The 23254-nt window shown below is 44.0% G+C and overlaps 1 protein-coding gene across 3 annotated transcripts in view; it reads left to right on the top strand.

The window, feature by feature from the left end:
* The window catches only part of ELF2 (E74 like ETS transcription factor 2), a 144302-nt gene extending 138863 nt beyond the window's left edge, over positions 1-5439 (top strand). For all 3 annotated transcript variants that reach the window (XM_040331054.1, XM_040331063.1, XM_040331074.1), the window contains 2 exons: positions 2278-2607; positions 3564-5439. In XM_040331054.1, coding sequence (XP_040186988.1) covers positions 2278-2607; positions 3564-4170 — 937 coding nt within the window. In that variant the 3' untranslated portion in view covers positions 4171-5439. The remainder of the gene's footprint in view (positions 1-2277; positions 2608-3563) is intronic.
* Positions 5440-23254: the final 17815 nt, after the last annotated feature.

The following is a 23254-nucleotide window of genomic DNA, read 5'->3' as shown; positions in this document are numbered from 1 at the left end:
ATTCGGTAGAATGACCCCCTTTCAGATGGCTAAAAAGATCATTGGTGTCAGTGGGAACTTATCTATGAGGCAGACATTGCCCATTGCTCAAGGAACCCCTAGCAACCTCTGGTGGGAACCCTAAGGTTCCACGGAAAGTTGGTTGAGAAACCTAGATCTATTAAACCTGGAGCTACATATAAATTTGCAGTGCTGTCTCTTCAGATAACCCATAGTGCCTTGGGAAATGTATTAAATTATCGATTTTTATTTTTATAATGGATAAAATAAAAAAAGATATAGCACAGTAAAGGAACAGCTAAAGTAACACAGTACATGCTTTCTCTCTAGTGATGCTACATCTGCAAGCTTCCTCTACACCGGTGACAACTTCACACAGTCATCTTCCAGGTTTAGCAGCCATCTTTGATTACCAGCATAGGTTGATGTAACTCCTGTGCATATGCTCATTAGTTGGTTTATTCCGGGACAAAGACCTGTTAATATTGTACACTGAGCTGAGCATGCTCAACCCAAGGTACCATATTTAGAGACTTGCTATGCAAAAGCTTGCATTGCTGAAATGAAATGATCACTGAAATGGACGCCTTCCTAATGGCAATTTTTTATTTATTTTTAAACTAAAGGTTCACTTTAATTTCATGTATATAGTTTAACTAAGGTAGGTATATACAGTGGGGATCGACAGTTTGGGCACCCCAGGTAAAAATTTGTATTAATGTGCATAACGAAGCCAAGGAAAGATGGAAAAATCTCCAAAAGGCATCAAATTACAGATTAGACATTTTTATAATATGTCAAAAAAAATTACAGAAAACAATAAAATGGTGTCTGCAAAAGTTTGGGCACCCTGCAGAATTTATAGCATGCACTGCCCCCTTTGCAAAGCTGAGACCTGCCAGTGTCATGGATTGTTCTCAATCGTCGTCTTGTTAGATCAGGTGATGTCAATCTCAAAGGTTTTAAATGCCCACACTCATCTAACCTTGCCCCAACAATCGGCACCATGGGTTCTTCTAAGCAGTTGTCTAGAAAACTGAAACTGAAAATAGTTGACGCTCACAAAGCTGGAGAAGGCTATAAGTTGATGGCAAAGCGTTTTCAGATGTCAATATCCTCTGTTCGGAATGTAATTAAGAAATGGCAGTCATTCGGAACAGTGGAAGTTAAAGCAAGATCTGAAAGACCAAGAAAAATATCAGACAGAACAGCTCGCAGGATTGTGAGAAAAGCAATTCAAAACCCACGTTTGACTGCACGATCCCTCCAGAAAGATCTGGCAGACACTGTAGTTGTGGAAAACCTCTTCTACGTCCTCAGCACAAAAATCAGCGTTTGAACTTTGCAAATGAACATATAGACAAGCCTGATGCATTTTGGAAACAAGTTCTGTGGACCGATGAGGTTAAAATAGAACTTTTTGTCCGGAATGAGCAAAGGTACATTTGGAGAAGGAAGGGCACAGAATTTAATGAAAAGAACCTCTGTCCAACTGTTAAGCATGGGGGTGGATCAATCTTGCTTTGGGGTTGTATTGCAGCCAGTGGCACAGGGAACATTTCACGAGTAGAAGGAAAAATGGATTCAAAAAAATTTCAGCAAATTTTGGATGGTAACTTGATGCCATCTGTGAAAAAGCTGAAGTTAAAGAGAGGATGGCTTCTACAAATGGATAATGATCCTAAACACACCTCAAAATCCATGGGGGATTACATCAAGAGGCGTAAACTGAAGGTTTTGCCATGGCCTTCACAATCTCCTGACCTCAACATAATTGAAAATTTATGGATAGACCTTAAAAGAGCAGTGCGTGACAGACAGCCCAGAAATCTCAAAGAACTGGAAGACTTTTGTAAGGAAGAATGGGCAAAGATACCTCAAACAAGAATTGAAAGACTCTTGGCTGGCTAAAAAAAGCGTTTACAAGCTGTGATGCTTGCCAAAGGGGGCAGTACAATATATGAGCTCTGCAGGGTGCCCAAACTTTTGCAGACGCCATTTTTTTTATTTTCTGTAATTTTAAAAGTGTAAATGATGGAAATAAAATCTAACTTTTTTTGACATATAATAATAATAATGTCTAATCTGTAATTTGATGCCTTTTGGAGATTTTTCCATCTTTCCTTGGCTTCGTTATGCACATTAATACAAATTTTTACCTGGGGTGCCCAAACTTTCGATCCCCACTGTATATATAATTTTAAATTTTTTTTGCTTTGCATGTTTTGTATATTTAGAGAGCTTATATTTTTCGTGTTTTTTTTTTTTTTTTTGTAGGTATTACTATCAAAGAGGAATTCTAGCAAAGGTGGAAGGTCAGCGATTGGTGTACCAGTTCAAGGAGATGCCCAAGAACATAGTGGTTATAGAGGATGAAAAGACTGAATCCTGCGTGGAAGAGCTGGTGTCTTCAGCAGATGACAAGTCTCTGGAGCGTGTATCTATGCCCACTGATGGAATTCTTAAAATGACAATGCCGTCTCGGCTGGAAAAAAGCCCCACCCAGCAAAATTCACCCAGGAAGCCTCGATTCGTCACCTTCACTTCTCCTGGAAGCGAGGCATCTCCAAACTCCCCTACCAGCACAACACCAACCCTAACGCAGAGGTCAGCTTTTATAAATTTCTGTTCTTGGCTTCTTTCTCACCCTTGTGAAAAAATTGCTAATTTTCCTCTTAAGGCTCTTTAGTTGTAAAGTCCTTTTTGTCCCCAGTTCAGTAGGGACATTATTATTATTATTATTATTATTATACAGGATTTATAATGCTCAGGTGCGTGATACACTTGGAGTTAACACATGTTTAGACACATTTATACACGTCAAGCATTTTCGACTAGTCCCCAGCAACCATCCATGTAAGCCTCTCCCGGTTTTGTGTGTGTATGTATAAAATCTATTATTTGTGTGTATGTATGTATGTATGTATGTATGTATGTATGTATGTTTGGGGGTTCCAAGTAAAAAAAAAAAAAATACTGATTTGAACTTGTAAGCAACCAGTGTCAGAAAAAGTTTAAGTCTTTAAGTGGTTAAACTCTCATCATTTACAGAGGAAGTTCTCTCCTTTTGATCTAAGAACAAAATGTGTTTTTTTTTTTAATCAGCTGTCAGAAGTGAGCAGAAATCACGGATCACCACCATTACTAGTAAAAAAAAAAAAAACAATTAAGAATAATAAAAATGCCATAAATCTATCCCCTATTATGTAGGCGCTATAACTTTTGTGCAAACCAAGCAATATATGCTTATTGTTTTTTTTTTTTTTTTTTTTTTTTCTTCAAAAAATATATAGCAGAATACAAATGTGTCCTAAATTGATGAAGAAATTTTAGATTTTTATTTTATTGGATATGTTTCATAGCATAATTTTTTTTTTTTTGTGCAGCTCTAGGTTGTAAGTATTAAAGTCCCATCAGTAGTATGTAATTTTAAAATGGATTCAGTAGGGAGTGTGCTAAAACATTGATACGATTTGACATTTTTACGCTGCTAAGTAATATGCTCATATATTTTTTTTTTTCTATTTTTGATCACAGACTTTATATATTTTTCTTTTTAACAGGACTGTCCGTGTTGCAATGCAAGTGCCTGTTATGATGACTTCCCTAGGACAGAAGATATCTACATTGGCCGTCCAGTCCATGAACCCTGGAAACCATTTGATAGCAAACACCAGCCCCACAACTGCTACAGCACCGAAGGTTGTCATCCAGACAATACCTACTATGATGTCATCTTCCACGGAAAGTGACAAATTCACGATGCAGCCTGCCAAAATCATTACTATCCCGACCACTCAGCTCACCCAGTGTCATCTGCAAACAAAGTCTAATCTGAGTGGTGCAGCGGGCTTGAATCTGTTGGGCACCCCACTGACTGTCCGAGCACTTACTCCTGTGTCAATTGCCCATGGCACTCCTGTTATGAGACTAGCAATGCCAGCGCAACAAGCCCGTTGCCAGACACCACCACGAGTCATCAGCACCCTTATTAAAGGACCTGACATGAAGCCAGACGGAGAAATGAAAACATTTCATTTGATGAAGGACGACAAAGCATCAGACGCAGGCAAAACAGTAACGCATGTGGTGGTTGTTAGTGCTCCTTCTTCTGGTCTTACCTTGCCAGTGACTGTCAAACAAGAAGGGACGGTGGTGTATGAAAAATGAGACATTCCACTTGTTGTGTTTTGGGTCAAACTGACAATAAAATAAACATTTTCTGGAGGGAAGGGAGAAGGTTCAAGTCCTGTGAGACTTTAAAGCAAGACGGACAATGTGTATATGCGGAGTTTAAAGGAAATTAACATTTTACTGGAGTTTTTGTCCACACGCTGATGGAATAATGCCTCCAACAACACACAAAATTACAGCTAAGGAAAACAAAAACTAAAAGGGACCAAAGCATTCATTAATACATAAATATATATATAAATATATTTTTTAGGTTACATTAAGTAAAAAAGTGGAACACTAAAACTACTTTTCAGAGTGGCCGTTTGTTTTCCCAAAGTAGAAACTCGAGATTAGGTCAATGTGGCAATTGTAAATTTAGATTTTTGTTTTCTAAATTTCTTTTTTTTAATGATGATTATTATTGCTTTATATTTACAATATATATAATTCCTTTTTAATACCAGCAATTTATACCACTGTGTACAAATGGCCCTCTCTTGACCGGTGCTATGTTAAAACCTCTGCAAGGCAAGTATGTGCAATGCGATGCATGCAGAGATTGAGAAGAGACTCCCGTTTAAGTTTGTGAAACGAAAAGTGCAAATGAGATTTGGGTTAACGGAAAGCAGATTTCATATGGAAGCCTTAGACTGAGTCAGTTTTTTTTTTTTTTTCTTGAAATAAGCTAATGGCTTGTTTTGTGTAAAGCAATCTTTTTATATATAAATATATTATAGAAATATGGAGGAAAATCTTGTACCTAGCACAGTATTGGCATAGAATTAACTGTAACATATTTTATATGGTAGATAAAAGTCTGACTTTTTTTTTTTTTTTAAATCTTTGTGGCTGAGATGGTCTGCAAGCATATTTTGAGCGCCTTTCATGCAACAGAGGGGTGAGATTGGGGGCACAACAGCAGCAGGCAAGCAAGTCTTTTATGGTAACATGCTTTTTGTCACACACAATTCATGCATACATTTCAATTTTTGCTATCGATTTGAAAAGGTCACTGCACGCATGAGTTCATATTTTTTAATTTTTTTATTTTTTTTTGGAGAGCAAGATGTTTGGAGCCTGTTATTTTGTTAGTTGAAGTTATGATGGGGACACTTTAGGGAGGGTTTGGGGATAAAGTACCAGTGTTCAGAATGAACTACAATAGTTTGTATATTCAACATTTGAAGTATATTCTATTTTGTTGTACTCTTGTTTCAAAGTGTATTCAAGTAGATTTTACTGCAATATAGAAAATGAATTTCATGGTGTCTCGTTTTTCCTTACTGAGCATCATCTTCTGTTTTTTTTTTTTTGTATACATATATTGCCCCGGCCTTAAAATGTATGTAACCCAAATATTGAAGTTCCATAAATAGCTCCCTTTTTAATTACTAAATATAGTAGTGCAATCCTTTTTTTTTTTTTTTTTTTTAATTATTCTTACCTGTTCATGTTGCAAGTTTCTGCTTTTTCTTTGGCCTTTTTTGTCATAGGTTGACAACTCTAACCACATGCCTCCAGTGTAGCTGTAGTAGTGTTGTCCTCCTGTGAGTGCTTTTAGCAAGCTACAGGCATCTGTGTCACATGATGTGCCTGATAGCTTCCCTGTTTTCAACGCTGTTCCATGCCCTTTGCACCTTTTATGCATTCCTTGACTGAGAGGCTTGCAGTCAGCACTCTATTGTTCCCTTGAGCAGTGTGATCTGCAACGCCACCATGTCCAGAGTTTCTTGCGCCTGTGGTGGTGAACTGCTAGGGACTGTAGCTTTTCCATGAAGTAATACATTTGATATCTTTTGGCTGTGTTCACATGATTGCGAAATGGATGCATGGTTCCTCACATTACAATTTGCATGTCAGGAGACTGTGACTGGCTATCAATGGAGCTGGTTCACACAGCTCTGTGACAGCTGTGGAGCAAGTTGTACAAGACGCCTGGACCGAAATCGGACCTGAAATTGTGAATGGGGATGTACCGGGCCCCCTGCTGTGAGCTGCTTTGCACGGCAGTGTGAACCCAGCCCTAATCGTGAAATACAGGACGGAGGCAGTTTATTCTTACACCATGGCTATAGGTGTGTACCTTCAGGTTATTGGTTACGACCAAAGCTTAAGAGTCCACACCCCCTGAGCGCGCCTCCCCTATAACCCTAACCCATTTCATGACTTCAGTTTTATGCTGGTGTCTGAAGGTAATGGAACTTTTTATTAGAGGTCGACCGATAGGGGTAATTCTCTGGCCAATGGCGATATTTAGAAATCGTAGCGGGCGATATGATACCGATTTTTTTTTTTAATTTATTTATTTATTTATTTTTTGCCCGATATGTTAGGCCGATTTATTTATTTTTTCCCGCCCTTCATCTCATAAAATCTAACAGTTAGACCCCTTTCACACTGGGGCGTTTTTCATGCGATTTTGGGCTAAAAATAGTGCCTGTAAAGTGCCTGAAAAAACGTCTCCCCTGCAGTCTGTGTGAAAGCCCGAGTGCTTTCACGCTGGGATATAAGCGTGCCACTAGAATAACAGTCCAGTGTGAAAGCAGCGGAGTTCCACTGAAAAAAAAAATTAAGTCAGCAGCTACAAATACTGCAGCTTTTGACTTTTAATATATGGACACTTACCTGTCCTGGGCGCACGCGATGTCGGCACCCAAAGCCGATCTCTCCCTCGGGTGCTGCTGCTGTTGCCGCCATCTTTGGTAAGGGAATCGGGAAGTGAAGCCTTGCAGCTTCACTTTCTGGTTCCCTACTGTGCATTTGCGAGTCGCGCTGCACGATCCCACTGGTCCCTGCTGTCTTCTGGGACCCATGTGTCTCCCAGAAGACAGCGAGGGCGGAGTAGGCTCCAGATGTGGCGTAGATCCCTGCTCACAAGGGAATTGGTGTTCTTGGTTTCAGTAGCCTCTGCAAGAGTTTCAGTGGTGGCAGATTTCTTTTGTATAGAGCCATACTTAATTATTCTTTACTTTCAAAGTATTTTATTTTCAAGAAATAATATAAAGACAAATCGCACTACATCTTAGTGTAATCAAGATACTTCCCGGAGAGATATAACAAAAAAAGGATAATCAACAACCAATAAGCGGATATAAACAGAAGAACAAGTAAAAAGGAAATGGGAAAAAATAACATCGGAGACACAAGAATATTGGTTAGGGTAGCTTAAGCATTAAATAAGAATCTAGACTATGCCTAAGACGCCCCTGAAATGCTAGCCATATGAGGAACAGATATCCCTATCTCTCCGCGGCACCCCTATAGGGATCAAGCTATGCCTGAAGAGAGGGCCTTCAATCCCCCACATGAACTTAAATTATAGTCCTTCTAGACTCTATTGAGTAACAGAAAAATATCCAATATACCGCATTTATCGCGGTATAACGTGCACCCCTAAAGTTGCCCCCGAAATTCCTGTAAAAAAAAGTTATATGATTTCATTACTTACAGTTTTGGTGTCTTCCCAGCGTCCGTCTGCGGCCTCGATGGTGTCCTCCCGGCTTCTCCAGCGCGCCTCTCAAGTCGAGTCCCCGCTTCCCGCGCTCAGTTCGAACGTCTCCGCCGACATATACCGAGTGCAGTACATTCGGCAAGGCTCGGCGTCGCTCGCGCTCTGTGACGTTTATGCGTGAGCACGAGCGAAGCTGAGCCTGGCCGAATGTACCCGAGTGTACTGCACTCGGTATATGTCGGCGCAGGATTTCAAACTGAGCGTGGGAAACGGCTATCGGCGTATATCGCGCACCCACGATTTTCCCCTTATTTTAAGGGAAAAATAGTGCGCGATAAATACGGTAACTCATCTGTAATTCTCCAAAAATATTGCTTATAAATATAGTAAAACTAAAGGATAAACCTGCAGATAGGATCCTTAAACACATCTCCGGGAGACTTATAAAAGAGTACTAATAGAAAAAAAAAGGTGAAGAAAGGAAAGCGAGAAATAGGAAGAGCAGAGAGTACGTGCCTAGCTCCATTAAAGATGAGTCTAGAGAGAATGTAGATACGTCTCAACGAAGTGATATTCAAATATAATTAGCCCATGGTTCCCATATTTTTCCAAATTTTGCGGTGGTATCATTTAGAATACTGGCCAGTTTCTCTTGAGTCATTATCCACGAGACTTTCCGAATGACATCAGTTTGTTTTCCATGCTTTGGCAACAGTTATTTTGGCCCCTGTAAGGATAAAATTAATAAGGATTTGGTTAAACTTGGGTATATGGGCGTTTAGGAGAGCAACACATGGAGACCTGGGAGCATGGCACCTAGTTACCCTGAAGATCAAGCTGAAGACTTTTTCCAAAAGGAACTGATCCTCGGGCATTCCCACCAGATGTGGGCCATCGAACCTTAGAGATGGCATCCTCTAAAGCAAGAAGGATCCAGGAAAGGGTATATGGTGGCCAGTTTAGTGGGAATGCGATACCATCTACCTTGATATTGGCTTCTGATAAATATGTTTATAATACCTTTGAAGGATTTAGAGCAGGGATCCTCAAACTATGGCCCTCCAGCTGTTGCGGAACTACACATCCCATGAGGCATTGTAAAACTTTGACATTCACAGACATGACGGGTATTGTAGTTCCTGAACAACTGGAGGGCCGTAGTTTGAAGACCCATTATTTAGAGCATGCTCCTTGCCAGGCCCCAGCTGAACTGAAAATCTGTTTCCCAAGCTGTCATAAAGGAGGATTTCGTCATAGAGTGAGTAAGGGACGAATAAATTATAGAAATGCCTCCCCATGGCTCCGTATTTTGACCACACCACAGTTCATATTTAGTAAATTGGAGAGGTAGAGATTTGTCCTTCCATAGAGAATTTAGGAAGTGTGAGATTTGACGAAAGTGTATTCTTCTGGAGTCTGGGAGTTAAAAATTTTTGGTGCAGTGATTGAAAGTTATAGGACTCAGAAACAGCGAAGTTTCCAATGCGGTATAAACCTCTGTCTGTCCACCATTTGAATTCTTCCACATTTAATCCCTGTGGAAAATCCGGGTTATTAAATAACGGAATTAGAGGATGGCCTGTGGCAATAAGAGCCTGATGACATCTGAATCTGTCCCATAGAGCAAAGGATTGAGACAGGATAGGAGACATTATGGGTGGTCGTTTCTTGGGTGACCTCCATAGACGATAATCAAGGGAGTAGCAGGGTACTGCTTGATTCTCCATCTTGATCCATTCCGGTTTCTCAGACCTTGAGTATATCGAGGAGAGTTGTGCTAGTCTTGCTGCTATAAAATATTTGTGTAAGTCTGGAAGACTCAGACCTCCATTACATCTATGACGATAAAGTGTGTTCTGTGATATACGAAACCCTGAAGTACCCCAGATATATTTGAGGATTTTGCTCTGAAGAGATTTTAAGTGACATTTTTTTATTGGAATGGGGAGTGACCTGAAATAATAGAGAATTTTCGGCAGTAAAGTCATTTTTATTAAGTTTATTCTTCCTAACCAGGATAATTCATGCTTAGACCAGTTTTTAAGATCATCTTCCGATTTCTTATATAGTGATGGGTAGTTGTGATCGTAAAGAGTTTCTAGACGGGCTGTCAGTGTGATGCCTAAATAACTTATAGAAGAGTCTTGCCTTTCAAATTTAACCACTTGAGACCCGGACCATTATGCAGGTTAAGGACCTTGCCCCTTTTTGCGATTCGGCACTGCATCGCTTTAACTGACAATTGTGCGGTCGTGTGACGGGGCTCCCAAACAAAATTGATGTCCTTTTTTTCCCACAAATAGAGCTTTCTTTTGGTGGTATTTGATCACCTCTGCGGTTTAATTTTTTTGCGCTATAAACAAAAATAGAGCGACAATTTTGAAAAAAAAAATTCAATATTTTTTACTTTTTGCTATAATAAATATCCTCCAAAAATATATAAAAACACATTTTTTTTCCTCAGTTTAGGCTGATACGTATTCTTCTACCTATTTTGGGCTATTTTATCGATTGGTTTGCACAAAATGTATAGCGTTTACAAAATAGGGGATAGTTTTAGTGCATTTTTATAAACATTTTTTTTTTACTACTAATGGCGGCAATCAGCGATTTTTTTTTTTTTTTTTTTTTTTTTTCCTCTCCCCCCTTTTCCTTGACTGCAACATTATGGAGGACACATCGGACAATTTTGGGACCTTTGTCACAGCAAAAAGTGCTAGACAAATGCACTGATTACTGTGAAAATTACAATTGCAGTTTAGGAGTTAACCCCTACAGTGCCCCCTAGTGGTTAAGTGTGACCTCATATGTGTTTCTAACTGTAGGGGGGTGGGGCTGGACTTGTGACGTCAGTGATCATCTTTCCCTATATCAGGGAACAGACGATCACTGCCACAATGAAGATCGCGGGACACCGGTGGCAATAGAGCTTCGGACCGGGTCCCCCTAAATGGCTTCCTTTGCCTTAGTGCAGTCCTCCTTCCTTATTTCTTCTGAGAAATCCTCACTCCCTGTTCTTCTAACTCCACACAGTAATGCAGGGCTTTCTCTTTAGTGTGGAGAAAGTCTCTTGAGGGGGCGAGCAGGAGTGTCAGGACACTCTACTTTGCAGATAAAAGAGCTGTGTGTTAGTGGGCGTCCTGGCACTCCAGCTCGCCCCCTCAAGAGATTTTTTTCCACACCAGGGAGAAAGCCTTGCATTACTGTGTGGAGTTACAGACAGAAGAACAGGAAGTGAGGATTTCTCAGAAGAAATAAGAACATTTAAAAGCAAAATTGAAGAATGAGGTAAGTGAAGGAGGACTGCACTAAGGTATAGAAGGCTATTTAAGGATTTTTTTATTTTATTTTTTTTAAACCTTTACAACCTCTTTAAAAGTCTATCTGAAGGTTTTTACATACAGGAAACATATGTTTCGTTGTGCTGCCAGAAGACCCTAGAAATGGGCAGGCAGCGTTCCGATCAGCTATTAAAATAATTACAACTTCTGTGTCCCCCTCTCTGTGCTGACCACTGTGGTCAGTGTACGTCCCTCTGTCAATGGCAGCCCTGCTCTGCCCCCCTCTCCCTGCCTGTCCGTTCCAAGCGGTTCTGTGTCTCTGCCCCCCACCCTTCCCCGCCGCTATTATTAAAAATAAAAAATTGTCACAGTCAGGCCCTCTTACAGAAGGGCATGGCACACTGTAGAAGTCTTATAAAAATGAGGCATGTAAATTATGTTTTCTTTATTGTACACCATGGGACACAAAGCTCAGTCTTTACATAGTGGGTTGTATAGTTCACCTCAGGTGATTGGACACTGGCACAACCAATGAAGACACGTTCCCCTCTATATAACCCCTTCCCATAAGGGAACATTGCTGCGGCCGCTGATTGGCTGAGCGCACTGTGAGTCACCGACCCGCAGGAAGTGGAAGAGACCGGGACCGGAGAACGGGACGGCGATATCGGAAAAACGGGGGATCGTAGGCAGGTAAGTGAAAGTTTATTTTGTATAGTTTTACAGCCCCGGCACAGCGGGGGTTAAAAGTTTTAGCTCAGAGAACTCCTTTAAGAACCTTCCCCTTGTGAAGTATGGCTGCTTTGCCTAGAAACCACCACTAGAGGGAGTCAGAATTGCACTCACCAGACCTGGAATGAAGCTCACTGCAGTACACCTCTGCTGCAACGCACTGCAGGCTCTGCAAGGCAGAAATGTGATCTCTCCCAGGCGACCTGTCGTTGGTATGGTGGATGTCATTGAGGAGGCCACTGCGGAAGCAGCATGCTGTGGCCTCTCTCCCTTGTTTTCCAGTAGGCACGCTTTTCACTCCTGGAGCTCGGCAAAGCAGGAAGGAGGCATGGACTCGCGAGCGGGGACGCTGGCGTGTGCACTGCGCATGCGCCAAGCGGGAAGCTTTGAAATCGGGCCTCAGACTCCACAGGAGAGAGACACAGCTGCTTGGGGGCACATGAGTTCTCTGGGGTGGTTGGATTTAAGGCACCTACTCAGCATCAGACTGTGTGGTAGTTACTTACTTTAGTTAGTTTGCTAAACTAGCACAGTAGTGTATCCACTGTCTTTGTACCTCTGCTTTGGCTAAGGAATGTCTTCCCAGAAAAAGAATTCAGTGACTAAGACAAAAAAAAAAAGCCACTCCACCTAAAACAGGAGTCTCTAGCCGTTCTGGCAGGGTATTATCCTCTTCTGAAGAATCAGATGCACCTATACGAGGTGAGCCATTGCCTGCATCTGGTATAGCAGCCTCTCCTATTGTGCCAGCTCCTGCGTATGTCACTGAAGACACTTTGGCAGCCACTCTAGACAATTTGGAAGGGAGGATCGCCACTTTAATCGCTAATTCCGCAAAAAAGGATAAAAAGCGAAGCAGATCCCCTTCCGTTGTTCTAGATCCCTCCTCAGGGAAGTCTGACGGGGACAATGAGGGTGATATGGCACTCCTAGAGGATAAGGATACCAAGCAGTCGGATGATTCAGGTGTATCAGAGGAACCTTTTTCTGCCTCACAAGCGCAAAAATTGCAAGTGCAGTGTTATGCTGAGGCAGGATGTTCCACGTTCATGTTACCCTCTGAGGGGTTAACTGAATCACCTGCCTCCTCTCTGGGTTCATTAAAATCTCCACAAGCTGCATGTTCCTTTTCAGTGCATCCTTTATTAGAAAAAAAAATATTTTTTTGTACTCACCGTAAAATCCTTTTCTCTGACGTCCATGGATGGACACAGCTCCTTAAGTCTTGACAAGTGGGTTATGTTCCCTGTTTACAGGAGAGGACTAGGCAGAAACATGTTAGATCATTAAATACATGTTACTTTAACAGAGTTGAACAGCCCCGCCCAGGGAGCGGTCCCTCCAGATATAACCCTCCTCACTGCACCATGCAGCCTCAGTTCGTAACAAGCAGTACAAACCTAAAAAGGAGGGGTGGGAGCTGTGTCCGTCCATGGACGTCAGAGAAAAGGATTTTACGGTGAGTACAAAAAATCCTATTTTCTCTTATCGTCCATGGACAGACACAGCTCCTTAAGTCTTGACAAGTGGGACGTCCCCAACCAGTGTCAAAACGAGGGGTGCGAAATATATTAGTAAAACCAATTTTAACTTCACCCCAAAACAAGCAGAGCTCCTCAAAAGAGGAGGTGCAATTTTAAACAGTCGCCTGCAGAAATCTAGCGGCCGAAAGAAGCATCAGAAGATGCACCCACAGCAACCATGTAAATTCTGGAAAGAGTGTGAACGAACGATCAAGTCGCCGCCTCGCACACCTGAGACCGACGCATGCTGTGGGACTGGAAAAAGGGGGCCCACCCCCTAAGAGCATAGGCCTGTATGACAGCCTACCTGATCCACGAGAAATGGTGGGCAACGAGATTGCCAGGCCCTGTTGTGGACCCGACACAAAAGAGAGTCAGATCTCCGAGACGGCTGGTACACCCGCAAAGCACGTACCACGCCGAAAGTATGAAAGACAACCTCCGTAGGATGTGCCGGCCGAAGACAGAAGGATGGAAGAAACAATGTCCTTACTCTGGCAACAGATCGAAACCACCTTCGGAAGAAGTAAACGTCGCGGATGCACCACCACCTAAGCCTATGAAGGCATGGCGGCTGCAAGACAAGAGACAAGAAACCCCTCTAACAGAGGTAAAAGGGTCACTTCTGAGAAAGTGTCAAGAGAAAATCTCTGATGTTTTCAAAAAGAAAGTTCCTGAGAACCGAGAGCGCCAGAGTCAAAACTCATGGGGGAAGAGATGGGCCAAGAGGGGAAAGTATAGGACAAGCCCCCTCCACAAAAAGGTACCCACCAGGGAACGGCCGCAAAAAGGCCACTGAAGGAACACAGCAAACGGTGCTCTAAACTAATTTTGATCCACTCCAAGCTGTAAAAAAAAAAACAGCAGTCCCATGGACACCGAGTACATCCGTGGACGTCACTCCATCTCTTCGCACCAAGAGATGTAGGTCAGCCAGAGGCAACGGTAGGTCCTCCGGAAGACAACTACCGTGCCCTCAGCATTGTTGAGATGACCGAGTCGGACAGACGCAGGTCCCTTAAAGTCTGGCTTCCAATAGCCCTGTTGAGCAAGTCAGCGACTGTACAACAGGAGGAAGTATAGAACCTCGAGACAGAAGGACCTGCTGCCCTGGCAACCACCAGGATACCGCCGCTACCAGGCGCCCGATATCGGTACGCCAAGGCCAATCTGGAGCTATTAAAATCGTCGGGATTCCTCAGCCTCCACTGTATGGGGAAGCCACTACAATGGGGGAAAGGCATAAAATCGCAGAGACAGACCCCCCACAGGGCCACCAGCGCGACTTGCATGTCTGTACTAGATCTGGCCACGAACCTTGATACCCCCGTGGCTAAAACTAGTGGCTAGGAGATCCCTGCCCTGCGAGGCTCACCTCCTGCAAGAGAGTTGACTCCATGTGCCAAGACCAGTTGTCCTGGTCCAACATCAGGCGACTCCAGTAGCCTGCCTGCCGGTATACCTGATGGAAGCCCGAAACCACCGGCGTGGCGTTGTCAGGTTGAATCTAGATCGGACGACCTTGCAACCCCCTCAACCACGAGGAGAGGCATAGCTTGACCGCCTACAGTACTAGGACATACAGGGCGGTGTGGCCGTAGGTCCACTCAAGTCCAGCGACTCTGGGCCGACCAGACCCCCCCAGGCGCCCCTAGAGGTTGGCGTCCGTTGTAATCACCGTCCACAGAAAGGAAGAAACCACTTTCCGGACCGACGAGTCAGGGATCTCAGCCACCAATTCAGAGACACACTGACTAGGTGGCACACCTGAATCTGATGATTCGTATCCACTTGGACAGCATTTCCCTCTGGAAAAAAATATGAGCGTGAAACTGGGCATACGGTACCGCCGCCTCGCAGGAGGCTGCCCACAGACCTAGGATTTGCATGCAAACGGAGAGAGACCAATTGCGTGATGCCAATAACTTCACCGCCGACTGAAGAAACTGCAAGTTCTCCAGGGGAAAAAAGACCTTCGCCACCGAGGAGTCTGGAAGCCGTAGGCACTCCAAACTGAGTCGGAACAAGGACTGACTCCAAATGTTTAACACCCACCCGGATTCACAGAGGGTCCGAAAAGCTACAGACACAACCTCTGTGTCAGAAGGTCATCTAAGTAGCTACGATGGCAAAGCCTCGCTGTCCCAACAAGGTTAGGATAAGCCTTGGTGAAAACCATTGGTGCTGGCGCAAGATCAAAAGGGAGGACCACAACTGACAGTGGGCATCCCCATCGCGAGGCACAGAAAAACCTCTGTGACCTGCGCAAAGTGGAACATGCATGTATGCGTCCTTAATGTCCAAGGACGCCAGAAAGTCCCCCGGATGGAGCGCAGCTACCACCGAATGAATGGATTCCGAGCGGGAACTACCCATCATTCACAAAAGCCCTTGAAGCCCAAAATCGGGCGGACCATGTCATCCTTGGGAGCGAAAACAGGTTTGAATAGAATCCCTCAAACCTCTAGTCCTGCAGGAAAGATAAAATCACCCCGCAGCTTAGCAAGTCCCACCCTGCCCCAAGGCAGACCGACAAGCCGGGAGAGGGAGACACGAGGGAATAAATCTGTTCGGTGGATCGGGAGGGACCCTATCTAGTGCTCTAGATACCACCTCGTGGACCCACTGGTCGGGGAGCAGGGAGGTTCACCGAGCTGTTAACAGCAAAGGCGACCCCCCCCCCCACCTCAGAGACTGGCAGGGGAAGCTACATACATTGGCGGGTCTGGGTGCCGGCGCGATCGGCTTGCGCACCCAGGGACGGATCAGTCCCCCAGCTGAGTCCTTGTCGGCCCGGGAGGTTCGCCCGTGGACCCTGACTGACGAAAAAATACCGCTTTGGTGTGGAAAGAGAAGGACCCGGCCAACAGGGGGGCCCCTTCCCCCTGGAGGTCTGAGGGAGGAGAGCGCTCTTCCCTCCAGTGACATTCTTGATAATGTCATTTAGCGAGGACCCAAAAGGTCTCCCACCCATAAAGGGTAAATCCATCAGGGCGTATGTTAGAGGCCTGGCCAGCAGACCAGTATCCCAACCAGAGAAGGCGCCATCTCTGAAACCAAAGCCCTGGATATCAAGGGCGCTGCATTCAGTGACACATCACAGACATATAAAAGGCTCTGGACCCTTTTGCTGGTCCGTTAGCCTAATAATTTCAGGTGAGAGCCGGCGCTCCTCCACTGTATGGTGCAAAATGCTCACCTGTGAGCGACTGGGATTCCAGAGTAGTGGCCACAATAGGCCGCAAGGCAGACCCCAGCATGATAGACATGGAACGGGTCAGAGCAGGGAAGGGGGAGAAGAGGATCCCCCGAACCCCAGCCGTACCAACTCACCTAAGCGGGAGGGACTGTACTTACCCGTCCAAGCGAGGACTCGCTGACGCATTCCTGACAGACCTACAACCGCAATGGAGGTAGCTGTCTGCCCGGTCCACTGTGAGTGAGACAACACCACAGCCCAGTCATATGTGGACCTCGGAGCAAAGCTCACCGCCCACCCCAGGAGCCATGGGGTATGGCGTGGCAGACCAAGCCTCTTTGCAAAGGTGTGCCGACGCTTGCTGGTTGGACCGAGTAGACTACAAGGATCTATATTATCCAGCCTGTCTCACAGCCGACAGATGAAAGAAGATTCTTCAAGAAAAAATTAAAATAAAATAAAATTTCTCCTCAGTGCTGGGCCCAAAGAGAGCCATACGTCCTTCTCCTTTGCTAGGCAGAACAAAACTGGGGCTGCATTCTGCAGTGAGGAGGGTTATGTCTGGAGGGACCGCCCCCTGGGCAGGGGCTGTTCAACTCTGTTAATGTAACATGTATTTAATGATCTAACATGTTTCTGCCTAGTCCTCTCCTGTAAACAGGGAACATAACCCACTTGTCAAGACTTAAGGAGCTGTGTCCGTCCATGGACGATAAGAGAAACGTATTTATGCTGACTGGCAGCACCCAGACAAGCATTTCTCTCCTCCTAGGAGCTTTGAGGTTCTCTATCCTATGGAGGAAACGTTTACTAAAAGATGGAAGCTACCGGCGGTAGACGCAGCCATCTCTTGGGTAAATAAAAACCTAACTTGTCCAGTAGACAATGTATAGGTGTTTTAAGGATTTTTCTGAAAATAAGTTGGTCTTTACTTAAATCCTCCTTTGTGAGGGCGGGCGCTGTTACCCAACCTGCTGTGGCAGCTGTTGGTATGTGTCAGGTACTAAAGCAGGTGAAACAGGGGCTTAAGCATCTCCCTCCAGATCAGCTTTGGGAGAACCTGCCTAAGGCCTTATGCTTTACGATCAATGCCATGAGAGATTCAATCCAACAGGCATCCTGCCTTACGCTCCAACTGGTGCATATGCGCAGAATCCTTTGGTTAAAGCATTGGTCTGTGGAAGCACCATGTAAAAAGCTTTTGGCTGGTTTCCCCTTTCATGGGAATCTCAAGTGGAAAGTCCACTCTCTTGCCTGAGAAAAATAAATTTAAACGCCCATGTTTTAAACGGTCCTCCCCGGTTCCAGGGACCTCTGCTTCTAGGCAGTGGTGACAGCATTCTCAATCAACCTCAAAACCGAAATTTCAGAATCAGACCCAGAGTTACAAAAAACAATGGGTACAAAAAAAATGGTAAACAGAACCCCAAAGCTTCCTCATGAAGGGGGACAGCTTCAGCAGTTTTCAGCCGCTTGGCAGACAGAGAGATCTGGGACAAATGGTTAATTTCCACGGTATCCTTAGGGTACAATATAGAATTCTGGGAAATCCCACCTTATCGGTTCCTAAACTCAAATGTCTCCAAAGATACATTAAAAAGAAAACCCTTCTTCCCAAGCACTGGATCACTTGCTGTCCCAAGGGGTAATCAAAGAGGTTCCCCTAAGGCAGTGTTTCTCAATTCCAGTCCTCAGGCCCCCCCAACAGGTCAGGTTTTCAGGATTTCCATTATTTTGCACAGGTGATTTGATCAGTTTCACTGCCTTAGTAATCACCACAGCCTTTTCATCTGAGGGAAATCCTGAAAACCTGACCTGTTGGGGGGGCCTGAGGACTGGAATTGAGAAACACTGCCCTAAGGGAACAAGGCACAGGGTTCTATTCAAATCTTTTTGTGGTGCCGAAGCCAAACGTAGACGTTAGACCCTTTCTGGTTTTAAAGGCTCCGAATCGGTTTCTAAACATTCGTCCTTTTCGAATGGAAACAATTCGATCAGTGGTGTCCACCCTACAAGGCGGGGAATTCTTGGCGTCAATAGACATCAAAGATGCATATTTGCACGTGCCTATTCATCCCGCTCACCAAAAGTATTCCTCCCGGGGCCAAAAATCAGATCTTTAAAGGATCTGGTCCGCACAGTCAGGGCAAAGGAGAAACCATCAATCCGTCTCTGCATGAAATTGTTGGGGAAGATGCTACTGCGGTAGCTTACATCAATGACCAAGGGGGCACCCGGAGTTGGGATGCTCAGAGAGAGGTGAACAAGATTCAAACATGGGCAGAAGCTCATGTTCCTTGCATCTCTGCAATCTTCATTACAGGAGTAGAGAATTGGCAAGCAGATTACCTGAGCCGCCAGCAATTGTTGCCAGGGGAATGGTCTCTCCACCCTGACATCTTTCAGGATATCTGCCAGAAATGGGGGACTCCAGAGGTAGACCTGTTTGCCTCCAGTGTTCCATCCAGGTGTTCCCTCCTTCTTTACGAAAGCTAAATTTGACGGTATGGCTGTTGAAACCTACATGCTGAAGAAATGTGGGCTCTCGGGTCCAGTTCCTTTTACTCTCCATTAATGCTAGGAAGCCGGCCTCCAGAATCATTTATCATAGAGTATGTTTCCTGGTGTAAATCCAGGGGGTGGAACCCTCAAAAGTTTTTCATTGGTAGGATTCTGGCCTTCTGTCAGCTAGGGGTAGATATGAGATTGGCCCTTAGTACTATTAAGGGTCAAATCTCGGCCCTATCAGTTTTTTTTCAGAGACTGTTGGCATCCCATTCCCTTGTCCGGGCATTTATTCAGGGAGTGTTGCGGATAAAACCGCCAGTCAAACCTCCCTTGTACCCATGGGATTTGAATCTAGTTTTGTCATGCTTGCAAAAACAGCCCTTTGAACCCATTCCTCATATTTATCTTTGATAAAGAACTTATACAGTGTGGTACGTATAGCTCTACTAGAGGGGCTGCCAGTGATCTACTGTATATGTTTTGAGTTAGACACTTTAAAGCGCCTACCACTTCAACATGCTTTTTTTAATGCATTTTCTGCAGTACTTCTATGATGCTTCTCTCTTGTTGGCCCTTTTGGCACAGTTCTGTTTCCCTCGTTGGGGACATCCCATGGTCTATGGATATTCTGCCTGTGTCATGTATGACTAGGATAAGAGGAATTTCGATTTGCTTGCTTATTCCATACCTTGGAGTAAGTACAGGAGACAGATAACTCTCCCTTCCTTGGTTTACTCTGCATTACTTGTCACAAAACTGAAAGCTCATGGAGTGGATTTCCTTTAGATCTACCAAAACCATATAATATGTGGTCAGACCTAAATACTTTCAATTTATATGCAATCAGGCACACCCTTGAACTACATAGTTTAAGGTAAATCTAAAGGAAATAGAATAAACAAATATGTATAATGTGTGCGAGAGGCGCCCAGGGGCTGTCCTCTAAAGCTTTGCTCGTGTCTAATCATTTGACAGTTCATACATATAACCAAGGTCTATCAATATTCTGCCTGTGTCCTGTACTGTTATCTTACGATAAGTTTACACTAGCTTCAAAAGCAGTCATTTCATCGGCGTTAGAAGTTTCTGGAACACCTGTCAAGATGGTGTGCATTGCAGTGCCCAGAGGTGTTTACATGGTTGCGTTAACCTTGCAATTGACCCAACATGTTTGCAAGGCTTTGCCGCGCCCCTAACTCTTCCATTGATGTCCATGTAAACAGGCTTTAACCACTTCAGTCCCGGAAAATTTGGCTGCTCAATGACCAGGCCATTTTTGCGATGCGGCACTGCGTCGCTTTAACTGACAATTGCGCGGTCGTGTGACGTTGTACCCACACAAAATTGACATTTTTGGGACCGTTGGCATTTATACAGCGATCAGTGCTATAAAAATGCACAGATTACTGTGTAAATGTCACTGGCAGTTAAGGGGTTAACAGTAGGGGTCGATCAAGGGGTTAACTTACCTAGGGAGTGATTCTAACAGAGGGTAGGATGAGACTGCCTGGGTGAGGAGACAGATCATCTTTAATACTTAATATGAACAGATCGCTCTCCTCACCACGGAGATCTGTCTGTTTACATCGACAGATCTCTGTTCTCTCTCTGTGTGGAGCGATCGCAGGTGCCAGCAGTCATCGTGGGCACCCCTGAGTGGTCAAAAGGTGAACCGACATACAGCTTCAGTTTACCCGGGGGAGCCAACCTGCTGCAGTATAACTGGCGGCTGGTTGGGAAGGGGGTTAAACATGTCACAAGTTTGGCCATTGGATCCTGGTTGGGTGCTCTACTAGTCTAGGGCTGTGGTCCATTCCTATAGTTTCCAGATCTCGAACACCCTTTTGGGGTTATGTTCACTGTGATGGATGAAGCCTGGGATATATAGCCGTGGCCAAAGGTTTTGAGAATGACACAAATTTTAATTTTCACAAAGTGCTGCTTCAGTGTTTGAATTATCTGACATTAAGGTCTATAATGGGTTACTGAAGTATAATTGCAAGCATTCCATAAGTCTCAAAGGCTTTTTACTAACAATACATTAAGACCCCTTTCACACTGGGGCGTTTTTCAGGCGCTTTAGCGTTAAAAAAAAAAGTGCCTGAAAGAAGCTGCATCTGCAATCCCAATGTGAAAGCTCGAGTGCTTTCACACTGAGGCGCTGCGCTGGCAGGGCATCAAAAAAAAAAGTTCTGCAAGCAGCTTCTTTGCAGCGCTTTGAAAAAAAAAAGCTCCCTCAATGGGAAGGGGGATTTAGGAGCGGTGTATTCAATGCTCCTAACACGCTGCAAAGAAGCTGCTTGCAGAACGTTTTTTTTTACGCCCTGCCAGCGCAGCGCCTCAGTGTGAAAGCACTCGAGCTTTCACATTGGGATTGCAGATGCAGCTTCTTTCAGGCACTTTTTTATTAATGCTAAAGCGCCTGAAAAACGCCCCAGTGTTAAAGGGGTTATAGCAGCGGTTTTCGGGCGCTGGCAGTGTGAAAGGGCTCTGAAAGCACTTGGGCTTTCACATTGGGTTTCAGATGAGGCTTCTTTCAGGCACTTTACAGACTTTTTTTTTTTTTTTTACGTCAAAACGCCCGAAAAACACCACATTGTGAAAGGGGCCTTAGTTTATGCAAAGGTTCAATATTTGCAGTGTTTACCATTCTTTTTCAAGACCTCTGAAATTTACTCTGGCATGCTGACAGTCAACTTCTGGGCCAGATCCTGACTGACTGTGCTAGAAAAAATAAAATTTAAGGTGATCAGTAGCGCTTAAAGGGGTTGTAAAGGTATTTTTTTTTTCTAAATAGGTTCCCTTTAAGCTAGTGCATTGTTGGTTCACTTACCTTTTTCTTCAATTTCCCTTCTAAATGCTTTTTTCCTTTCTCTGAATTTCTCACTTCCTGTTCCTCCTCAGTAAGCTTTTCTGGCTGACTAACCTCCCAGCCTGAATGGCGGGAATGATAGGAGCAAGTTTACTGAGAAGAAACAGGAAGTGAGAAATTCAAAGAAAAAAAAATAAAACATAATGGGCCAGATTCACGTAGAAGTGCGGCGGCGTAACGTATCGTAGATACGTTACACCGCTGAAATTTTCATCGCAAGTGCCTGATTCACAAAGCACTTGCAATGAAAACCTACTCCGGCGTAAGCCCGCGTAATTCAAAGGGGCGTGTGCCATTTAAATTAGGCGCGCTCCCGCGCCAGACCTACTGCGCATGCTTCCTTTTGAATTTCCCGCCGTGCTTTGCGCAAAGTGACGTCATTTTTTCGAACGGCGACGTGCGTAGCGTACTTCCGTATTCCCAGACGTCTTACGCAAGAAGGAAACATTTTTAAATTTCGACGCGGGAACGATGGCCATACTTTATACAGCACATACGTATGCTGTGTAAAGTTAAGGCACCAAAAACGACGACTAACTTTGCGACGGGAAACTAGACTAGCAGCGACGTAGCGAACGTGAAAAACCGTCGTGGATCGTCGTAACTCCTAATTTGCATACCCGACGCTGGTTTACGACGCAAACTGGCGGCCGCGGTATTGCATCCTAAGATCCGACAGTGTAAAACAATTACACCTGTCGGATCTAAGGGCTATCTATGCGTAACTGATTCTATGAATCAGTCGCATAGATACTCTGAGAGATACGACGGAGTATCTGAGATACTCCGTCGTATCTCTTTTGTGAATCTGGGCCTTAGAAGGGAACCAACAATGCACTAGCTTAAAAGGAACCCATTTAGAAAATAAAATATGAACCTTTACAACCCCTTTAAATATCAAACAATAAACTACAGAAGATGAATGGAAATTCAGTGACACAAGTCCATATAATATACTGTAATGAAAGTGCTAAAGCATGTTCTTCTAACATAAGTTATCCAAAGGGTGGTATAGGCTTCACACTACACCATGTGTCTTGCGGCCCGTTCCCCATCAGTGTTGAACTCACCAAAAAATATTGCCTTACAATCTTGTGTTTGGCAGCAACACATTACCTATAAAGGGTTAAGCCAACGGTCCTCTCCACATACAATGGACGGATAGATAACAAATAAATAGCTCCTCTATAGTGATAACATCAAACGCCAATGTTTATGAAAATAAACCTTCACATATATATATATATATATATATATATATATATATATACACATACATACATACATACATACATACATACATACATAATATATATATATATATATATATATATATATATATATACACACACACACGTAAAATCGAGAGGAGACAGGATTCACACCACAAGCAATGCAGTGTTTTTTTCTTTTTGCAGAAAATAACAAAACCCAAACGTAACCACTTCAGCCTTTTTGCAATTCTGCACTGCGTCGCTTTAACTGACGATTGCGCGATCGTGCAACGTGGCT

This window comes from Rana temporaria, chromosome 1 (assembly GCF_905171775.1).
Source record: "Rana temporaria chromosome 1, aRanTem1.1, whole genome shotgun sequence".
Taxonomy (NCBI): Eukaryota; Metazoa; Chordata; class Amphibia; order Anura; family Ranidae; genus Rana; species Rana temporaria.
Note: the sequence above shows the minus strand (reverse complement) of the source record. Positions and strands in the feature narration are given on the sequence as shown.